The sequence below is a fragment of the Plecotus auritus genome (genome assembly GCF_963455305.1).
Source record: "Plecotus auritus genome assembly, chromosome: 3".
NCBI lineage: Eukaryota > Metazoa > Chordata > Mammalia > Chiroptera > Vespertilionidae > Plecotus > Plecotus auritus.
The window spans coordinates 24,637,332-24,654,997 of NC_137772.1; the positions used below are offsets into that span (position 1 = coordinate 24,637,332).

At 45.8% G+C, this 17,666-nt stretch overlaps 1 protein-coding gene across 2 annotated transcripts in view; it reads right to left on the reverse strand.

Moving 5' to 3' along the window:
* RAB11FIP1 (RAB11 family interacting protein 1) overlaps positions 1-12,618 on the reverse strand; it is a 28,887-nt gene extending 16,269 nt beyond the window's left edge. Inside the window, exon 1 of one of the 2 annotated variants that reach the window (XM_080661014.1) lies at positions 12,171-12,618. In XM_080661014.1, coding sequence (XP_080517140.1) covers positions 12,171-12,547 — 377 coding nt within the window. In that variant the 5' untranslated portion in view covers positions 12,548-12,618. The remainder of the gene's footprint in view (positions 1-12,170) is intronic. The other variant, XM_080661013.1, reaches the window with a different exon arrangement.
* Positions 12,619-17,666: the final 5,048 nt, after the last annotated feature.

Sequence of the window (17,666 nt, forward strand, 5' to 3'; positions counted from 1 at the left end):
GCCAGCCCCAACGTCACCCTCACAAACGGAACCCACATTCTGACTTCATTTTAGTGACCTATTTCAGAGCTGAGGGCCACGGGGCTTTAAGGAAATGATGGTTTTGCCCAAACAACCACAATTTCCTCTTTCACCTTCAGCCTGTCTTGCTCACAGGGAAGATCACTGCCCTCACTATTTTCGCTCACCCTATACTTAAAGGAAGGGAGCAGAGGGAGGCAGAAACCTAACACTGAAATAGCACCTCCAGCATACTCGGCATGGCACACACTGAGAAACATCCTCATTTAAGTCTCACAAGAATGACATTTCTGTATCTCAAAAATGGGATCTTTTACCCATTTTACGGATATAAGAGATTGAGGCTTGCAAGTGAGGTAACTGGTACAAGGTCTTAGGACTCTTAAGAGGCACGACTGCGTTCTGAATCCCGAACCTGGGACCCTTTGGTCACAGGCCAAACCAGTTAGGGCTCAACTCTTTTTGAGGAAAGTTTGAGCTTCTAATTTAAATGTCCTAAGATAAAAGAAAGGGGGAGGGTGGGTCCTCCATCATAAGCTTTCATAAAGTCCAAGGTACAAAGTCATCACGAAGAACTTAACCTGCATTATCAAAATACAGCCAAGATCTGAGAAAATGATGTCAGCTATGATTTTGGATCTTGAGGAGAAATCTTATCATGGTTTTTAAAACCACAATCCATAGCTGGAGAGGGAGGGGAGATGCAAGGTCCTGATAGACAGCCTCGCCTCTGCCAGCCTGTTGTCTTTCCAGTACATTACCCAGGACCCGGCCAGGAATAGTTTGCATATTTGTCACTTAGATGTTGAGAGGATTATTTGTACTTTTCTCTTCGGACAGTCATGTGCTAAATGGTAGCCTTGGTGAAGAAGGTGGTTACCTTTTGTAAATACCAACTTGAAAAGGGGAAGTTGCTGAAAGCTGAGTCCCAGGGCTCAGAGGACCACACCAGCCGCAGCAGAGAGCTGCCCCTCTCCATCCAGGGATGCGAAGACAGGACGGACTTTTAAAGAATATGTACTTGACAGTTCTTGGGACCAGACCTGCCTTTCCAAAAATATCAGTGCCAACGTCTGTTTATTTTGAGCAAAGCTCCAACCAACTCTAGAATCCTCCCTGTGGGCCTATTATTACCTGCTGCACAGGTTCAATCCCCAGGCACTAAAGTGGGATTTGTTTTGGAAGCCCAACACCACTAGGAGGTGTGAAGAGACACTTCACCAACTGGTCCTGCCTGCTTACTTTCACAAACAACCCAAACAACCCAAACACCAAGTAACCCCAGAACAGCACTATTTAAGGAGGTGAAAGGCAGACTGAATCACAGGCGGGGAAGCATCTCATGCATATGTTCAGAATTTTTAAAAACCTGTGCTGGGTTTATTAAAGCTAGAAAGGAAGACAGAAGTTGTTTCTTCTATTATCAATATTATCCAAGGGATAGCTGACACAAGCATAATTTATAACAAGAGTTATAAATCATCCTAAGGAATCCCCAACCAGAACATGTAATGGGGATTTAATCTTTAAACATCAAATCAATTTTTAAGCATTTCTGTCCAGTTGCTTTTAAGTTCACTTAATTCCAGCACCTTACGGAAGTAGTTCATAAATAATAAAGCATGGCCACACAGCACATGATGTGAGCGTGGGCGTGTCCAGCGTTACCTTTCACGTAGCCCAGTCAGCTTACATTATCTCAGAAATCAGGGCCGGGTTCATTTTCCTAGTCCAAAGGGCAGAGAACAGAAGAAATCCATAATCCCAATGTAGCAAGTTTATTTTTAAACCCACGTCTGACAAAACCCTGCAACCTATCAAAAATGATCCCTTCTATAAGCAAATAATGATTTTTACTTATAATTAAAGTTCAGTTGTTCAAAATTTAATAGGATTTCTGAATATATAGGAAGTGACAGGAAACTTACGTAAACTATATTTTAAGTAATAACAGGCATAGGATTAAAATTAAAAACATACAAAATGGTACAGAGCCCTAACCAGAGGTCACCTGTTGGATTCCTGGTCAGGGCATATGCCCTGGTTGTGTGCTCGTTCCCCAGTAGGGGGTGTGCAGGAGGCAGCTGATGGATTTTCTCCCTCTCCCTTCCTCTCTCTCGAAAATCAATAAAAACATATATTTTTTAAAATGGTACAGAATGAAAACTTCAGTCTTCTTACCCCTCGATGCTCCTCAGGCAAGTGATAGTCTTGGGCATATACAAGAAAAAATATGTAGCATCCACACAGCTGCCTTCCTTTTGGGGGATTAGGGCTGGGGTTTTTTTTGTCGAACAACAGCTTAAAAAAAGAAAAATTCTTTTAGGTCTTCTAGATGTTAAGATTAGATCTAGGACCTAAGAGCACTAGGGAATATTTAAAAAAAAAAAAAATGAACTAGGTACAGGAAGGAAAAGAGGTGGGAGGCAGAACTCAGGATCCCTCTCCACCCCTACCCCCACCCCCAGGGCTTGGTTGGGGAGCTACTGCCTAGATCTGCATTGTCAAATCTCCTGGGCTTTGGAACAGTCATTTTGAGAACAGTTCATGCCATCCAACCATGCCCAATTCTCAGGGTTGATTTGCCTCAGAATGTAGTTTCTCAAACACACGGAAAGCGGATCCCAGGTGGCCTTCCATCGGAATGCGGCAGAGTGAGGGCAGTGTGGCTCCTGCTCTTGGGAGATGAGAAGTGCAGACACTGGGGATTATACTTATAAAAGACTTACTGGTATGTCTCAAAACTAATCTTCCTGCAGATGAAGCAAGCATGTTTTTCCTTCAAAACATTCCTGAGGGCAGGCACATGCAGAGAAATGGTGGCTCCAAAGATTCGGTTCAAATACTGTTTACATGCCAGGCACTGAACATGCAAAACAAAGAGGCCAGATTCTGCCCTAAAAAACTTACCCTCTGGGGGGTAGGGTGGGGTGGGGAGTGGGGGGACAGAGAGTGAGCTTAGGAACATCGTCACCAAGTGTTGGTGACATTGGCACACTGCTGCCTTTTCTTTCTAACTTTGGAGCACGAGAAAATCATCAGACATGAAGAGAAACTATAGTTTCACCACAAATGAGGACTCTCACACATGAATACAGTTCTCAGCTCATTTAAACCCCAAGGGGCTACTAGAACTGCCTACTTAGGGATCCAGCAAAATGAATTAATACTGTGTCCTCCAATTGGACACAAAAAGGCAAGGCAAAGGGGAGACCACAGCTCTATGAGTCACTTCAATGTTTACAGTATTTATTTAATTTCAAGGGAGTCTTGTCTGTGGGTTCAGTTTGGACTCAACAGTCAGTGGTGGACTGCCTGTTTCCCTTCCCCTGCAAAATCTCAGTGGTGACTTGTAGTGTGAGTCATCTCCACCATGACCAAGCATCATGACCCAGCATCGTGACCCAGGGGAGTATAGCCCCACATCAGGAAAGAAGCAGGAAGGACAGAACAGCACCTGATGTGGTGTTTCAAGACAGGGGACACACTCGATCTTTCTTAGGTGAAGAAATGTTCATCGTCTTCCCCGGGAAATAAAAAGAAAGCTGAAAATCCTGAGGGGCTAGCAGCCGAGAACATCTACAAGGGTTCTGGAAAGGAGTGATGGGTAAAATGTCCAGACTCTTCTCTTAGTAGCCGAGAAGCGATGCATAGCAAACAGGGACAGAAGTGTTTATGACCTATAAAACATTGGCAGTGTGTACCTTGCAGAAGCTAAGTAGTTTAACCAGTTTTGTTATTGACCAAGGTGGCTGGTCATCAATGCCTAACTCTGAATACAGAATCACCAATCTGCCAACCTCGCCTCCCCAGGTGGCCCTTCCCCTCTGCCCACTATCAACTGCTTGGAAGGACTCCTGGTAAATCATGACAGCGGCAAATGGATCACTTTTTTTGCCCTAATTTTAGCCATTCTAATGGCACCAAAAGGCTATCTGTGGTCACCAAACTCAATCCTAAAAGTTGGTAAGTGACATGGTATAGGAGAGAGAACAGAAAAAGCCGACTGAAAATGCTTTTGGTCCTTCCTATATTATTTGCTCTACAGAAATTCTGTTAGAAAGTAATCAAAGTGAGCTATAGAAAAAAATTTAATTTTCTCATGCCAATCCAACCATTACCTTTTCATGTATTTTCTTGAAGTCTTTTCCCTGTACATTTAAACAATAACTAGCTTAGAGACTTCAGGCAAGTTACATAACCTCTCTGTGGCTCGGGCTCCTCCTCTGAAACAGGGTTCAAAGCACCTACCTCATAAGGATGTTTTGAAGATTAAATGGCTTCATATATGTACAGTGCTTAGAATTAGAACAGTGCCTGGTATTAATAAGCACTCGACAAGTGTTAGCTATAATTACTGCTTAGTTGTAACCAATGTACACATGCAATTTTATTTGTAGTAGTTATATACATAATTGTCTTACAGTCTCCATACTCATCAATTCTAATGACTATATGACATTCTGTGAAATACATATATACACCATTCAGATGGTTTTCAAAAGGGAATTTAAGAAATCTACAATTCTAACTGACTGGGCATCCAAGTATCATCAAATACAAATAACAATGATTTGCATTTGAAGGGGGTAGGAAAAGACTCAATTACAAAATCAGTTTGTATTACACAATTTCCAAAATTAAAACGTACACAGGAATTTTTAAAATACAATGATCAGTGTATATTTTCTGTAACTTACTGAGAGATATTTAATCAATGGTCTTCAGGGTTTCTACGTAGGTAGGAGAGGCATGAAACAGAGGGCTTCCAAACTACGTCAGAGATATGCCAAGATGGCATAATTGACTGAAGGATAAGGTTCAAGGCATGTTTTGGTGTGTTTTTTAAGTTGAAAGCAATATTAAACTTCCTGTAGGTAAAGATTAAAGGGAATAACAAGCACCAGTATTTCAAGATTCTGAGAATTAGAAAAATTGACATACTTTTAACCATGTAAATCCACCCCTTCAATCATTTACTGACCCATTCATTTCCTTGATCAGATCTCAAAAAGCCACAAATGTTAATATTCTACCGTCAGATCAGGGATCTCGCCTCTAGCCCACATGTAAATGCCACTGATGCATTCTATTTGGTCTGCTGAAGAACATTCTCATGGCAACCTTGGGGATCCTTTATCACTCATGCAAAGAGATTTTAAGGATGGAAAAAGAAAATGCAATGCTTTGGTTCACCATCTTTTGACCAGGACAAAAGAAACAAACTTCAGCATGACAGACATCAAAAACATCCAGCCCTAGCAGGTTTGGGCTCAGTGGGTAGAGCGTCAGCCTGCGGACTGAAGGGTCCCGGGTTCAATTCCGGCCAAGGACACATGCCCAGGTTGTGAGCTCGATCCCCAGGATGGGGTGTGAAGGAGGCAGCCAATCAATGATTCTCTCTCATCATTGATGTTTCTATCTCTCTCCCTCTCACTTCCTCTCTGAAATCAATAAAAATATATTTTAAAAAACAAAACATCCAGCCTACGCTCCGCCCACAAAGGGACTCATTCCTTTCTAAGAGAGTTCTGGGCAAGGAAGCAGAGTATTTATGATTTATCTTATAATCAAGTTAAGTCCCAAGGGGGAGGGGAAGAAAAACCCCACACCAAGACCATTTAAAATCCTGTTTTAACAACGGATCATTAGTGAAAATGAAAAGTTCCATTGGTGTAAACGGAAAACCCCACAGGACTGGCGCTGTAAGAGGCAACACACCCTTGAAGCAATATCCCAGGACCCAGCCTACCACTGGTTCCCTGCACACAGGACACCCATTCTTTATGATCACAAGAGGCCTTTTCAGACCAGACTTTCTGGAAGCCTTAATTGTTCTACCTAGGTTAGCCATGTCCATTTTAATAAAAGAGTATTTATATTAAAAGTGAAGTGTGCAGCAGCCACACCTTTAGAAACATTTTTCTGGGATTTCTTAAAAATGCCTTCCCTCTAACTCCCATTCAGAGGCCAACATTCAGGAAAAGACACTTAATTACCACTGCCTTTTCTCTCCCCACAGGCACATTCCTAAATGTGTCCCTCGGGGACACCCTGGAGACTAAAGCCCTGATTTTTTTCTAACAGATTATCTACAGACTTCTCCCTACAGGAAAGGAATTTCTTGTCTCATTAGTGACTAAAAGCAACTCCTTTGCCAAAAGCATCATTAACCACCAAGCTGCAGAGGCAACCTGCTTCTTTAATGTTCAGAAAGGGCACAGACAAGGAAGCCATACCCCAAACTGGGAAACTGAATGGGCAGAGCTTTGACTTCACACTTCGGACACCCCTAGTCTTTAATCCACTGGATTAAATATAAGATTAAAGTGTTCTCCACATCCACACAGGCAAGCGACCGCCTGCCTGTGCCTAAGGGACTGGAAGCGTGCGTGTGTATGTGTGTGTGTGTGTGTGTGCACACTCATTCACTCTCAGAGGCTATGTATGGGCCCTGCCTTGGGTCACGCAGCAAAAATAAGACCAGTGATCTCTGGCCAAGGGAGAAGCAGGTAAAAGTCAGCTTGGTCTCTTCCTGAGCCAGCTGGGGCACAAGATGTGACCCAGGACACCTCCTTAAAGTAAGTAGAACCCTCTTGTCAAGTTTTTTCCCAAGACAAACATCCTGGCAGCAGGCTGTCGCTTTTGTTTGAATTCAAAGGCCTGAGAATTTAGAGATCTACACCAGACCCAGAACCAAAGGCCACCCCGGGGACTGCTCTGAAGTGAAGATAAAGCCTAAAATGACTGCCATTCACTCTCTTCACTTGGGCTAGGGCTTCCTAATTTGAGAAGCAGTGTTCTAGGGCAGATGGAAATTAAAACTGAAGTATTTTAATATATACCTAAGATTATTGTTAAAGGAAGGAACAAGGATATCAGCAAATACATGTTTGAGTTTTGACATTTTAATCAGCACATGTATTGCTTTTAATGTAATTATAACATTTTTTTTAGTTAATAACTACAATTAAAATGACCTACTATTTATAAAAAACCTCCCCCTAATGGTAGTTAGCGAAATACAATAGAAGTCTTTGTAACCAAAAGGAAGTTTAAGCAAAAGAAAAAAGGCACAGGACTTTCATACGCATACTTTCCCTAATGTGAAAAATATTCAAATGGTTGACTTACTTGCCCCAGAGTTTTATTTCCCATTTCTGGGTTTATTGTTCCTAACGTTACATATTATTTTTCCTTTTCTTAGTCCTATGTTCCTTGAAGCAGTGACTTCATCAGCCATGTTGGAACACACCAGTAAGACTGCATCAGCTATGCTATTACAAAACAAAGACTAGGCCTGTATTAAAACTGTAAATACTTGAAGACACACATATACACACCCTGGTTTCAGTGATGTTTCCTACTCACAGGTGTCACTGCCCAAAACTGTTTTTGCAATGGTGACCTCACCCTATCACAGTGACTGTTGGGGAAAGAAAGCAGCCACCACTTCCTGGTTCATTTTCAACAGCAAGCTCTCCTTGTTTTATTTGTTCATTCTTATCACTTCCTCTCATTCACCCTCACCCACATCCAATCCATCACAAGCCAAGCCAATTGAGCCTCCAAAATATTTCTGAAATCGACCCACCTGTGTCCATCTCCACAGCCATCACCCTAACCCAAGCCACCACCATTGGTCACCTGGACTACATCAGTGGCCTCCCATTTTGTTTGTCTGATTCCAGGCTAGGCTTGTTTCAAATCCTTTCTTCACCTAACAGCCACAGCGATTTTTAATACAATGGATTACACCGCCTCATGGGCTTCCCAGTGTTCTTCAATAAAGCCTGCCTTCCTCTTCGGCCTCAATCTACACAATCTCTCTAGCCACCTCAGGGCCTTTTCACAGGCTGCCCACCCCATCAGGCCTTCCCTCCTCTACTTTTCACTAGAAAAATTCCTGCTTATTCTCAGGTATCTGCCTCAGATGGGCTATCTGCAATATTCTTCTTTAAATCATGTCTTCTGTGGTCTTTTCTCTTAGGATACCCTGTTCTCTTCCTCCACAGTACTTATCACAATACATGATTATTTATTTATGTGTTCATTTGTTTAATGTCTATATACCCCACATAAGGCTCTGAGCTTCCTGGAAGTAGGGGTCATGTCTGTTTTGGTCACCACTGTTTACACTGTATACCCAGTACCTGGCACATAGTAGGTGTTAAAAAATATTTATGAAAAGTATGGATAAACTTTAAAGATAGGAGGGGGGGGAGCAGTTATAGCTTTTCCCATGCTAACTGAATGTCTTACAAATAAAATTATAATCAAATAATACCATGAAAAACACAACGGGAACACCTTTAATAAAATAACTTTGAGGTACCTTCCCCCTTCTTAGTCATTTCACTCCATTGCCATAAACAGGTTAGGGTTTATCCAGAGGAGACAGAGAACTGTCTTGGGCATTGAGCTATCTGTTTCCTACACTGGAGTGGGAGGGGACTGTGGCTAGGTGAGAGGTAGGAGGGTTTCCAGTAAGGCCCAAGGGGAATTATATTTAAGGGGAATCCCAAGAAAGGAAAAACTTAACAAAGTTTTCCAATCTGTTACGAAAATCTTAAGAGTATGCTTAGGAAACCTAAAGGTATAAGCACAAACGCTGACTGCTTATAATTTGTGAATTACACATCTCTGTGGTCTTCTAAGTCATTTCCCTGCTCTCCCAGAAAAACGGCTCTCTGGCCTTTATTTCTTTTTAATAACCCAAATTTCCTTTGGCAACTTATTATAGCATTCTTCTACACTTACAGCTCTTCAAAATAGTTAACCTTTATTAATATCTAAATCCTATCAGATACAACCAAATTCCCCCCTAAATATTAAAGACATATATAGGAAAATGACTCTCCACCACTCACACTCTCTCTTCATATCTGGAAGACTATTCCAGTATTAAGTTGCATGATATTTAGTTACACAATGGCCTTCCCAATCACCAGCCTTAATGAATATTTATTTTAATGTGTTAACTGATAATTTCTCCAAATTTTGTTGCTCTTACCATGCTAAAAAAATGGTTTTAATTGATCTAGAATCCCATACTACATGAGACTAGAGAGCTGAGCAGAGAACCTACATGTTAGTCACCTGATTCTGCCTCTCAGATTCAGGTCTGTTTTATGACCATGAGACTTAACTGATTCCCATTTAACTGAGGCCCAACTGAGACCTGAGAGGTCTTTAACAGGTAGTGGAAATATTAGCACAGTTAGCTCTTACTGCCTTGAGTTTCAGCTTCTAGACTCATAATGAAAGTCATACTCTATAACAGCAACCTTATTTGCTAGAGATGAACATACACACACACACATACAAACCTACAGACCAAGATTTAAGCTTTTGGCCCTGGCCAGTGTTGCCAAGTGGTTAGAGTGTCAGCCTGGGCACCAAAGAGTCACAGGTTCAATTTCCAGTCAAGGGCACATACCTCAGTTTAGGGTTCACTCCCTCCCACCCCCCACCCCCGTTGGGATGAGAGTGGGAGGCAACCAGTCAATGAGTCTCTCTCACCTCACATCTCTCTCTCTCTCTCTCTCTCTCTCTCTCTTTCTCTCTCTCTCTCTCTTTCTCGCTCTCTCTCCCCCCTCCCCCTTCCACTCTCTGAAAACCAATGGGAAAAATATCTTCCGGTGAGGATTAATAACAACAAATTTTTTTTAATTTTGAGCTTTTGTTTTGTTTCTGGTTTTTAATGTCTAAAGTGGAGTCAAACCATTAATGACTAGTTCAAATGACTTCCTAGCCCAACCAGTTTCTGTTAAAATTCTGTCTCTCGTGTATATCTCATTTTCCAAATCCCAGCTATCTTGAGGGTCCAAGTGATGTACCCTGGCATCAGAGTTTGTTTAACTGGGTTCCCCCAGCACCTTGGAAAGTCCCAGGAAGTGATAAATGGAATGCTTGCAGTTTCACCTACTGCTAGAGGAGCAAATAAAAGAAGCCTTCCTTAGCAGTTATAAAAAATAAAAATTTAAAAAATCAACTAAGTGCTATTTTCCTACAAGCTGATACTGCGACTAAGTGGTAATTGGTTCATATAATAGTGGCAGGAGTAACCAATCTGGGTTTAGGATTACAATGGAGAGGATGTGAAAATGAAGATGCAAAGCCTAAACATTTCCTGAAATAGGGAACTTAAGGAGGTTTTCACTCCTCACAAAGCAGTAACAGAAATTTTTCAATCTATATATGGGCCCCCTTAAACCAGGAACCCAGAAACATCTGACAAACATTAATTAAGGCAGGCAACAAGCTCCATTCATAAATAGGGAGGCGGGTTTTGAGAGACGGAGCAGCCTGAGGCCCAACCATGAGTCAGGACCAGACCCAGGGTCTGGAACCCCCCATCTCTGGCAGGGAGATGCACTCTTTCTTTCAAGGGAATAAAATGCTCCCATAAGAAACAGATGGCAGAGACAGATGATAATATCCACACATCTTGGGTTGGGACCAAACAAAGGACGGCCAATGGCTCCCAGTTGAAGCTGGAAAGGAAACCAACCCAAAGCCCCAAATGTCATTTAAACAAATGAAAAATGAGCATAGCTTCAGCCCCTCCTTAGCAAAGACACTGCTCACCTGATGGCTTGTAAGGTGATGCCATGAAGATACCCCATCCATCCTCACCCATTTTTATCTGATTTGAGTTCAGAAATGCCTATTCATCTTTGGCCAGATAAGCGAATCAGGTATTATATTTGCAAGCATGCATGCTGAAATTGGACCCACCCTACAGAAAAAGGAGTCCGGTAACTTCAAACCCTCTGGCTTTTCGTCTCCTTTACAAGAGAAAGTTAAAAACCTGTTGGTACCTAAAACACAAAATGTGAATCAGTGTGCTCCATAAACTGTAGGGGCTAGGTGGTAACATGACTGCCTTGTATATTTAAGGTCCAGCAAGTAGCCAATTAAGCGAAGCAAGGCTAGGTTTGGGTATACTAGATCGGTGGTCGGCAAACTGTGGCTCGCGAGCCACATGCCGCTATGTTCACTAATGAGTTTGCCCACCACTGTTAACTAGATGAACACAAATGCTCTATTCCAAACACGTGTGAAAGAGAACAGATAGCTAGGTAACATCTTGGAGTGAACTGAGTTTTGACCAGTTTTCCCTGTAGGAGTGAGATACCCTAACTAGACTAAATGTTACCGTGTAGAAGCTGTGAGGATTAGGTAATTGTGGCATATTGTGTGCAAAGAGGTAAAGGGTAATATATGTCACATAACTCTTGACTGGGAGCTACAGGTGAGCAGCCATCTGTAGGGAGTAGGGCCAGAGAGAACTTGACAAAGAAACACAATGCCTACCTCCCAGTTGAGCTGGGCCAAAGGCAGACCCTGGCTCCAGCCATCGCTGAGAAATCCTTACTAATTTGGGGCCCAGGCAAACAGGGTTAAATATTTTTCAGTCTGAAGGTGGTGCATTCTTTGGGGAGGGGAGGGGGGAAGGGAGGGCCCGGGGCGGAGGTGGGGGGGTCGGGGGAGATAGCCATCACCTGGCAACCTGCACACCCCATTCCTGGCAACCTGCACACCCCACTCCTGGCCCCCACCTCCACCCACTCCTCACTGTAACGCCCCGTTCCGTCCATGGGTGAGCCTCTAGAGCCAGGGCGTGTCAGTGGGTTTCATTCCTCCAGTTAATCCTCTCTGCGCCACGGCTCGGCCATGCTCAGCTCAGTCAGTGCCCAGGACAGTAACATACCTAGGAGGCTTTACATAATTAATGCGAATATCAAATATACATACTACCCACACTAATAACAGGAATTCGTCAGGCCACATGTATTTTCAGTTCATCAAAAATGCATTAAGTGCTTGCTTACTAAGTTTCAGGCGCTGAGCGACGTCAGGCAGATTCAAAATCGCCCCACGTACCTCTCCCTCCCTGCGTTCAGAGCCCACACGCTAGGAGAGCTGGCGCGGGGCGGCCGGAGAAGTGGAAGCTGGGAGAGAGTACTAGTGCTGGTCCACGGGTCCCTCCCGAAAGGTCTCTCTCTGTCCGTCTCCCTGAGACACAGCAGCGCCTGCACTGCGCGTTCTCTCTAAGAGGACCTCAGCGCCCCGGCCACCTGCACGGCCCGCGCCGGGCTCCCGGTCCTCCCCCGGCTCCCGGTCCTCCCCCTGGCCGCACTCACTGGGTCTTCCTGCGGCCCTGGTCCCGGTGCAGCTCCCGCAGGTCCACCTCGACGCGCCCCAGGAACTTGTCGAGGCCAAGCAGCGCGCGGTGCAGCACGGTGAGCTGCAGGGTGGCGGCGGCCGCGGGCGCGGCCCCGGCGGACAGCAGCGGCGGCAGCTCGAAGGTGGCCTCCTCGCGCCACACGGGCGCGCCCAGGCTGCGCTCCGACACCGAGGTGGCGTACTTCTCCTTGCCCACCTGGATCACGGCGTACGCGTCGCTCGTGCCCCCGGGACCCTTGGCCCGCAGGCCCCGCGCCTGCAGCACCGTCACCTGCACGTGTGTTGGGGACCACACGGCCCCCGGGCCCCGGCCCGCCGCAGCCGCCAGGGACATGGTGACAGTGCGGGAATACTCTACAGACGAATGAGCTGACCGCCGCGACCCGCGGCCTCTACGCCCGCCCCGCCGCCCCGGCCTCTTTAAGGCTTCCGGCCACACCCCCTCCCAGGCCCGCCTCCCCCGCCAGCCCCGCCCCGCCCCACCGCCCGCCCACCTGCCGCGGAGCAGCCCTGCGGGGCCCTCGCGCCAGGGCCGGGCTGGCGCGGGAGGGCGGGGCGGGGCGGGGCTGGAGAATTCCGGGCTGAGAGGCGGTAGGTAGGTGAGGGATGGAATCCACCACCAACAAAAGTCTCACGGCCCAACCGGAACTGGCGGAAGCCCTGGCTTGGGAGTCAGACCTCGTTTCCAGTCGGGCATTGCCCATGTGTGGGGCCTTGCACAGATTACTTAACATCTTTTGGTCTCAGTTTCTCCATCGACAAAATGAGAGAACAGTCTAGATTTGCTGTAAAATATAATGGAGCCTGGCACGTGGTGAGCTCTCAACAAGTGGTAGCTATCAAAGTGATAAAGAACACGATCCCTGCCCTGACCGGTTTGGCTCAGTGGATAGAGCGTTGGCCTGTGGACTGAAAGGTCCCAGGTTCGATTCCGGTCAAGGGCATGTACCTTGGTTGCAAGCACATCCCCAGTAAGGAGTGTGCAAGGAGGCAGCTGATGGATGTTTCTCTCTCATCGATGTTTCTAACTCTCTATCCCTATCCCTTCCTCTCTGTAAAAAAACAATAAAATATTTTTAAAAAAAAAGAACATGATCCCAAATTCCCCGCTCTTTCTACTGCGGCCTCCGGGGTGATTACTGTGGAGGGCGGTGGGTTCTGGGATGGTGCCAGGTGGGTGGGGAAAGAGGAGGTTCATTTCAAAGCCTGAAAAGGGGAAGGTAGAAGGGGGGGCGGGACATGAGGTGGGGGAATCCTGTGTTGCCCTGCTCTCACCAAATAAGGTGAGGCTAAGAGTAAATTAGAGAAGGGGAAGAAAGGGGAAACTGAAAACGGGTTGCCAAACTAGACGTCAGGAGCAGAGGCTCCGCCCACCCCCAGTTCCCCATTTCTCCATGGCTGGATGGACCCTCTTCGGTTTCCCCGTTCTTTTTTGTTCTTTTTTTTTTTTTTTTTAATATATTTTATTGATTTTTTACAGAGAGGGATAGAGAGTTAGAAACATCAATGAGAGAGAAACATCAATCAGCTGCCTCCTGCACACCCCCTCTACTGGGGATGTGCCCACAACCAAGGTACATGCCCCTGACCGGAATCGAACCCGGGACCCTTCAGTCCGCAAGCCGACGCTCCATCCACTGAGCCAAACCGGCCAGGGCGGTTTCCCCGTTCTTTATCTCTTGACTCCAGTTAGCCATTCCCTTGCTCCAAATGTCCACTAGGTTGGCCTGTTCCCTCCATTCCCAATATCCTACTTCAAAGGCTTAACTGAACCATCAGATTGGAAAGGCCACTTTGAAAGTTTTTAGGTTTTACAGTTAAGGAAAGGCCCAGAGCAGAGAAGGGATGGGTTCAAGGCCCCACAACAGATCCAGGACTAGAACCCAGGTGTCCTGACTCCCATCCAGGGTTTTTACTGCATCCCTTGCTTCTTCCAGATCCTCAGAACACCAATCTTGGATTGCCACTAGTATCCCCCTGACCTCTAGGCTCCCTTCAGTCCACACTGCACACTGCTGCACTAACCTGCTTGAAATCCTACAATGTTGCTTCACCTGCATCAACTTCAAACTTAGAGATTTAAAGGCATTCCTATTTGATCCCACCCTGACTCATTCTCCTCTATCTCCTGAACAAATTGTAGCCCAGAGAATCTCCCCATCTCCAGGCCTTTCGCACTTGGCTGCCTTGCCAACCTCTTTGACTACTTGAGTCCTACCCACCGCAAGGCTTCACTCAGATTTCTCCAAGATTTGGCTTCTGATAGCCCTCTTCAGGGTAGGGACCAGGTGGTGACTTCTTTAACCTGTCTCCTCCACAGCCCCTAGCAGAAACCTGAGTACACAGTAGGTCCTTGAGAAGTGCTATGGAATTGAAGAGTTGAAGGTTATTCCAGCCAATCATGAGTACAGTGTTCTCTTTTACCATGTAGGGAATTACAACACAGACATTATGCCCCAGGTTTGCAACTGAGGGCGGCTACAGTGTGGGAAACGCCTACTTAGCACGTTGTAAATATTTAATGTGATGAGAAGGGAAAAGGAAAGGAGGCACCAGACACATAAAAGTCAGGAACGCTTAACAGAACTCTGTTGTTTTCGTGCTGTTTCCCCTTCCTGGCCATTTATTAACCTCATTCAACCTCACGGCTCCATTCATTACTATAAAGATTTATTGAGGACTTGCTTTGTGCTATGTATTACCTCTGAATGAGACCCAGTTCCAAGGCACACTATGACAAATGCTATAAAAGAAGTCCTGGATTAATATAATGCTTTGGGTGATTTGAGGAGAAAGTGATTTCTCTAAGCAAGTGGATTTTCATGAAGGATGTCGTATTGAGGTGGGTCTTAAAGGGTATAGCAGATTTGATGGGTAGAGAAGATGATGGGGGAAGAGCATTTCAGAAGGAGAGAACGGACCAGCCTAAGCAAAGGACGGGGGCCCAGAAAGTTCATGGCATGTTTAGGGGTTACAAGTACCCCATTGGGGCTAGAATGTGGGATATTTTAGGAAGTCACTGGGGACAGATGGTGGAGATAAGATGGCCAAGGAAGTTGGGCCCAGATCATGCAGATCACCAGCTCCAGACTAAGGAGTTTATACTACAGTGTTAAACCAGGTGAGCCAGCCTTCAGAGGACTTTGAGCAGGGGTTGGATCCAGCTGTGATTCAGGTTGTAAGGCAGGTATGAGCAGAAGTAGCTCAGCAGCCAATAGCATAGCAGGTCACAGCCAGATACCTTCCTTCATTTTCACCTGGGGACATCTGCCTGCAGCCCCATTCTGTCCCATTCCTTACCCATTCTTGGTGTCTATTCTGTACTGGTACTGTATCAAATAAGGCATATTCTTCCCTCTTGGTTGTCCTACCCGTCTACTGTTCCACTAGTGAGTTGGGGTCAAAACAGACCCTGGGAGGAAAGTTCCTCAGCTCTGGCCTCCCCTCCTCCCTCACATTCACACTGTTAGTACAGCCCCCCTAATACAGAGAGCCAGGAATGAAACCTAGCTGGAAGCCTCACAGGCTGAGTATGACAGGACACATTCCTTCCATTCACAGAAAGGATTAGAGGACAAAGTGTGGGGGAGGGGCACAGTGGTGAGGGGAGGGAAAATTGTGAGCACCTGTGACCTCACGTGTTTGGGTTTCTGTCAGACACAAATAGGCTCTGTGCTAAAGGGAGAGGTGGTAGGTTGGTGGAGGGCAAGGCTGCCTGGCCAACTCCAAGAAATCAAGATCAAGAACCTTCTCTCTAGACACTGGACACTAGCAGAGTTAAAACTCAGAGGAGTGGGGCTCACTGGAGGCAGCAATTGGACTTCTGTCGGAGAAGAGAGTCTCCAGGAGGTCCAGAACAGGGCATGCTTGGGAATTGGCTTACTGCTTCCTAGATGCCTGGATGGTCCTTTTCTCCCCTCCTCCGGTCAGAGCACACTGTCCCTGGAGACTCACTCACTGACCGCCCTGGAGTGAGGATCTGTCTTCTCCCCACTTTACAGACTCAGTCTTGAGTCCTGGAACGGTGGACCCTGCAGGTTCACCGAATTCCGGGGGTGTTTGCAAACACCTCCCACAGCCAGGGTGTGCCTGATGACTGCTCTTTCCTCTCACCCTGCCCCGCCTCTAGCTCTGACTGAAAGAGGAGTTTCAGTCATACCAGAGCACATGGACAAGGCACCGGGCAGGTTAGACTGGACAAGTTAGCCACCTGTCCTCTCCCAAAGCAGCAGAGCAGAGAGAGCGCTGACTCCAGTAGACCAGCCTGACCCTGGGCCTCTCTGCAGGCAGCACCCACTAGTGCCGATAGATCAGGAACAGATTGTCTTGTAGGTGCAGCCGGAAAGAATTCCCCTCTAGGACATTGTGTGGGGCCATGCTAGGGGCAGTGAGGTTGGACATGCCTAGGGAGGGACTTTTGCTACCCTGCTACTGCCTATCACTCCTGCCCACAGCTCTTCAGTGTCCCCCAACTGCAAGAACGTTAACTCAAAATCATCTCTGGGGACTCTGGATGGGCCAATGTGCTTTCCTAAGGGAGGAGCACAAAGGGGCTGGGAATGGCTGCTTGTCTTTCTCTTTTGTCTCAGACTCTGAGGTGTGGTGACAAAAGTCCACACACATGACTCATTCACTGTGGACCTTGGTAAACAGCCTCTGGTTTCTCTAGGTTCTTGGCTATTCTGGGACCACTCAGCTGACCAACGAGACTACCTTTCAGGTGTTAGCTAAGGGGCTTCCAGCCTCACAGACATGGCTCACCATTGCCCATTCAATCTTGTTAATGGTCTTCTTTGTTTAACAAAGCTTTCCTCATAGATAACACAAAGGTATTATCTTTCCAATGAGTCAAGTCCCTTCCAAAAGGCCTTTAAATCTCCCAACTAAAAGGCTATAGGGAGTGTGTACCCCTTACCCTCCCACTCTCAGCACAAAGCCTTTCCTCTGTCTCTCCCTTCAGAATCATTTCTTATTTCCTAGCTTATTCCTTGTTCTCTGGGTAAGTGATTGTTTTATTCGCTTGTAAACATCTCAAAGGCTGGAAGTGTGGTCCTCTCCCAATGCCTTGCAAATAAAAGGCAGTTCAACTTAAGTAGAAGAGATATAAATGGCTTTTAGCCATCAGCATGAATCCATCCATTCCTGCTATCACCACCTTTAGCCTTAAACTATATAACCATCTTTATAAAATTAAGGTTTATTTTGTCTGGATACCATATAGTATCCAGACAAAATAAACCTTAATTTTATATACCTTAATATATATATATTGTATACAAGCCATGCTCTACCTTTCCTTAGGATATATATTGTATACAAGCCATGCTCTACCTTTCCAAAGTAAGTTTCATAGCATGCAGGGGCAAAGCAGACATTTTGAGTATCTATTCCACCTTGAGTTGTCCCATTAGAAGCTATCTCTCAGGCTCTTGTTCTCAGCCTCTCCCATGCAT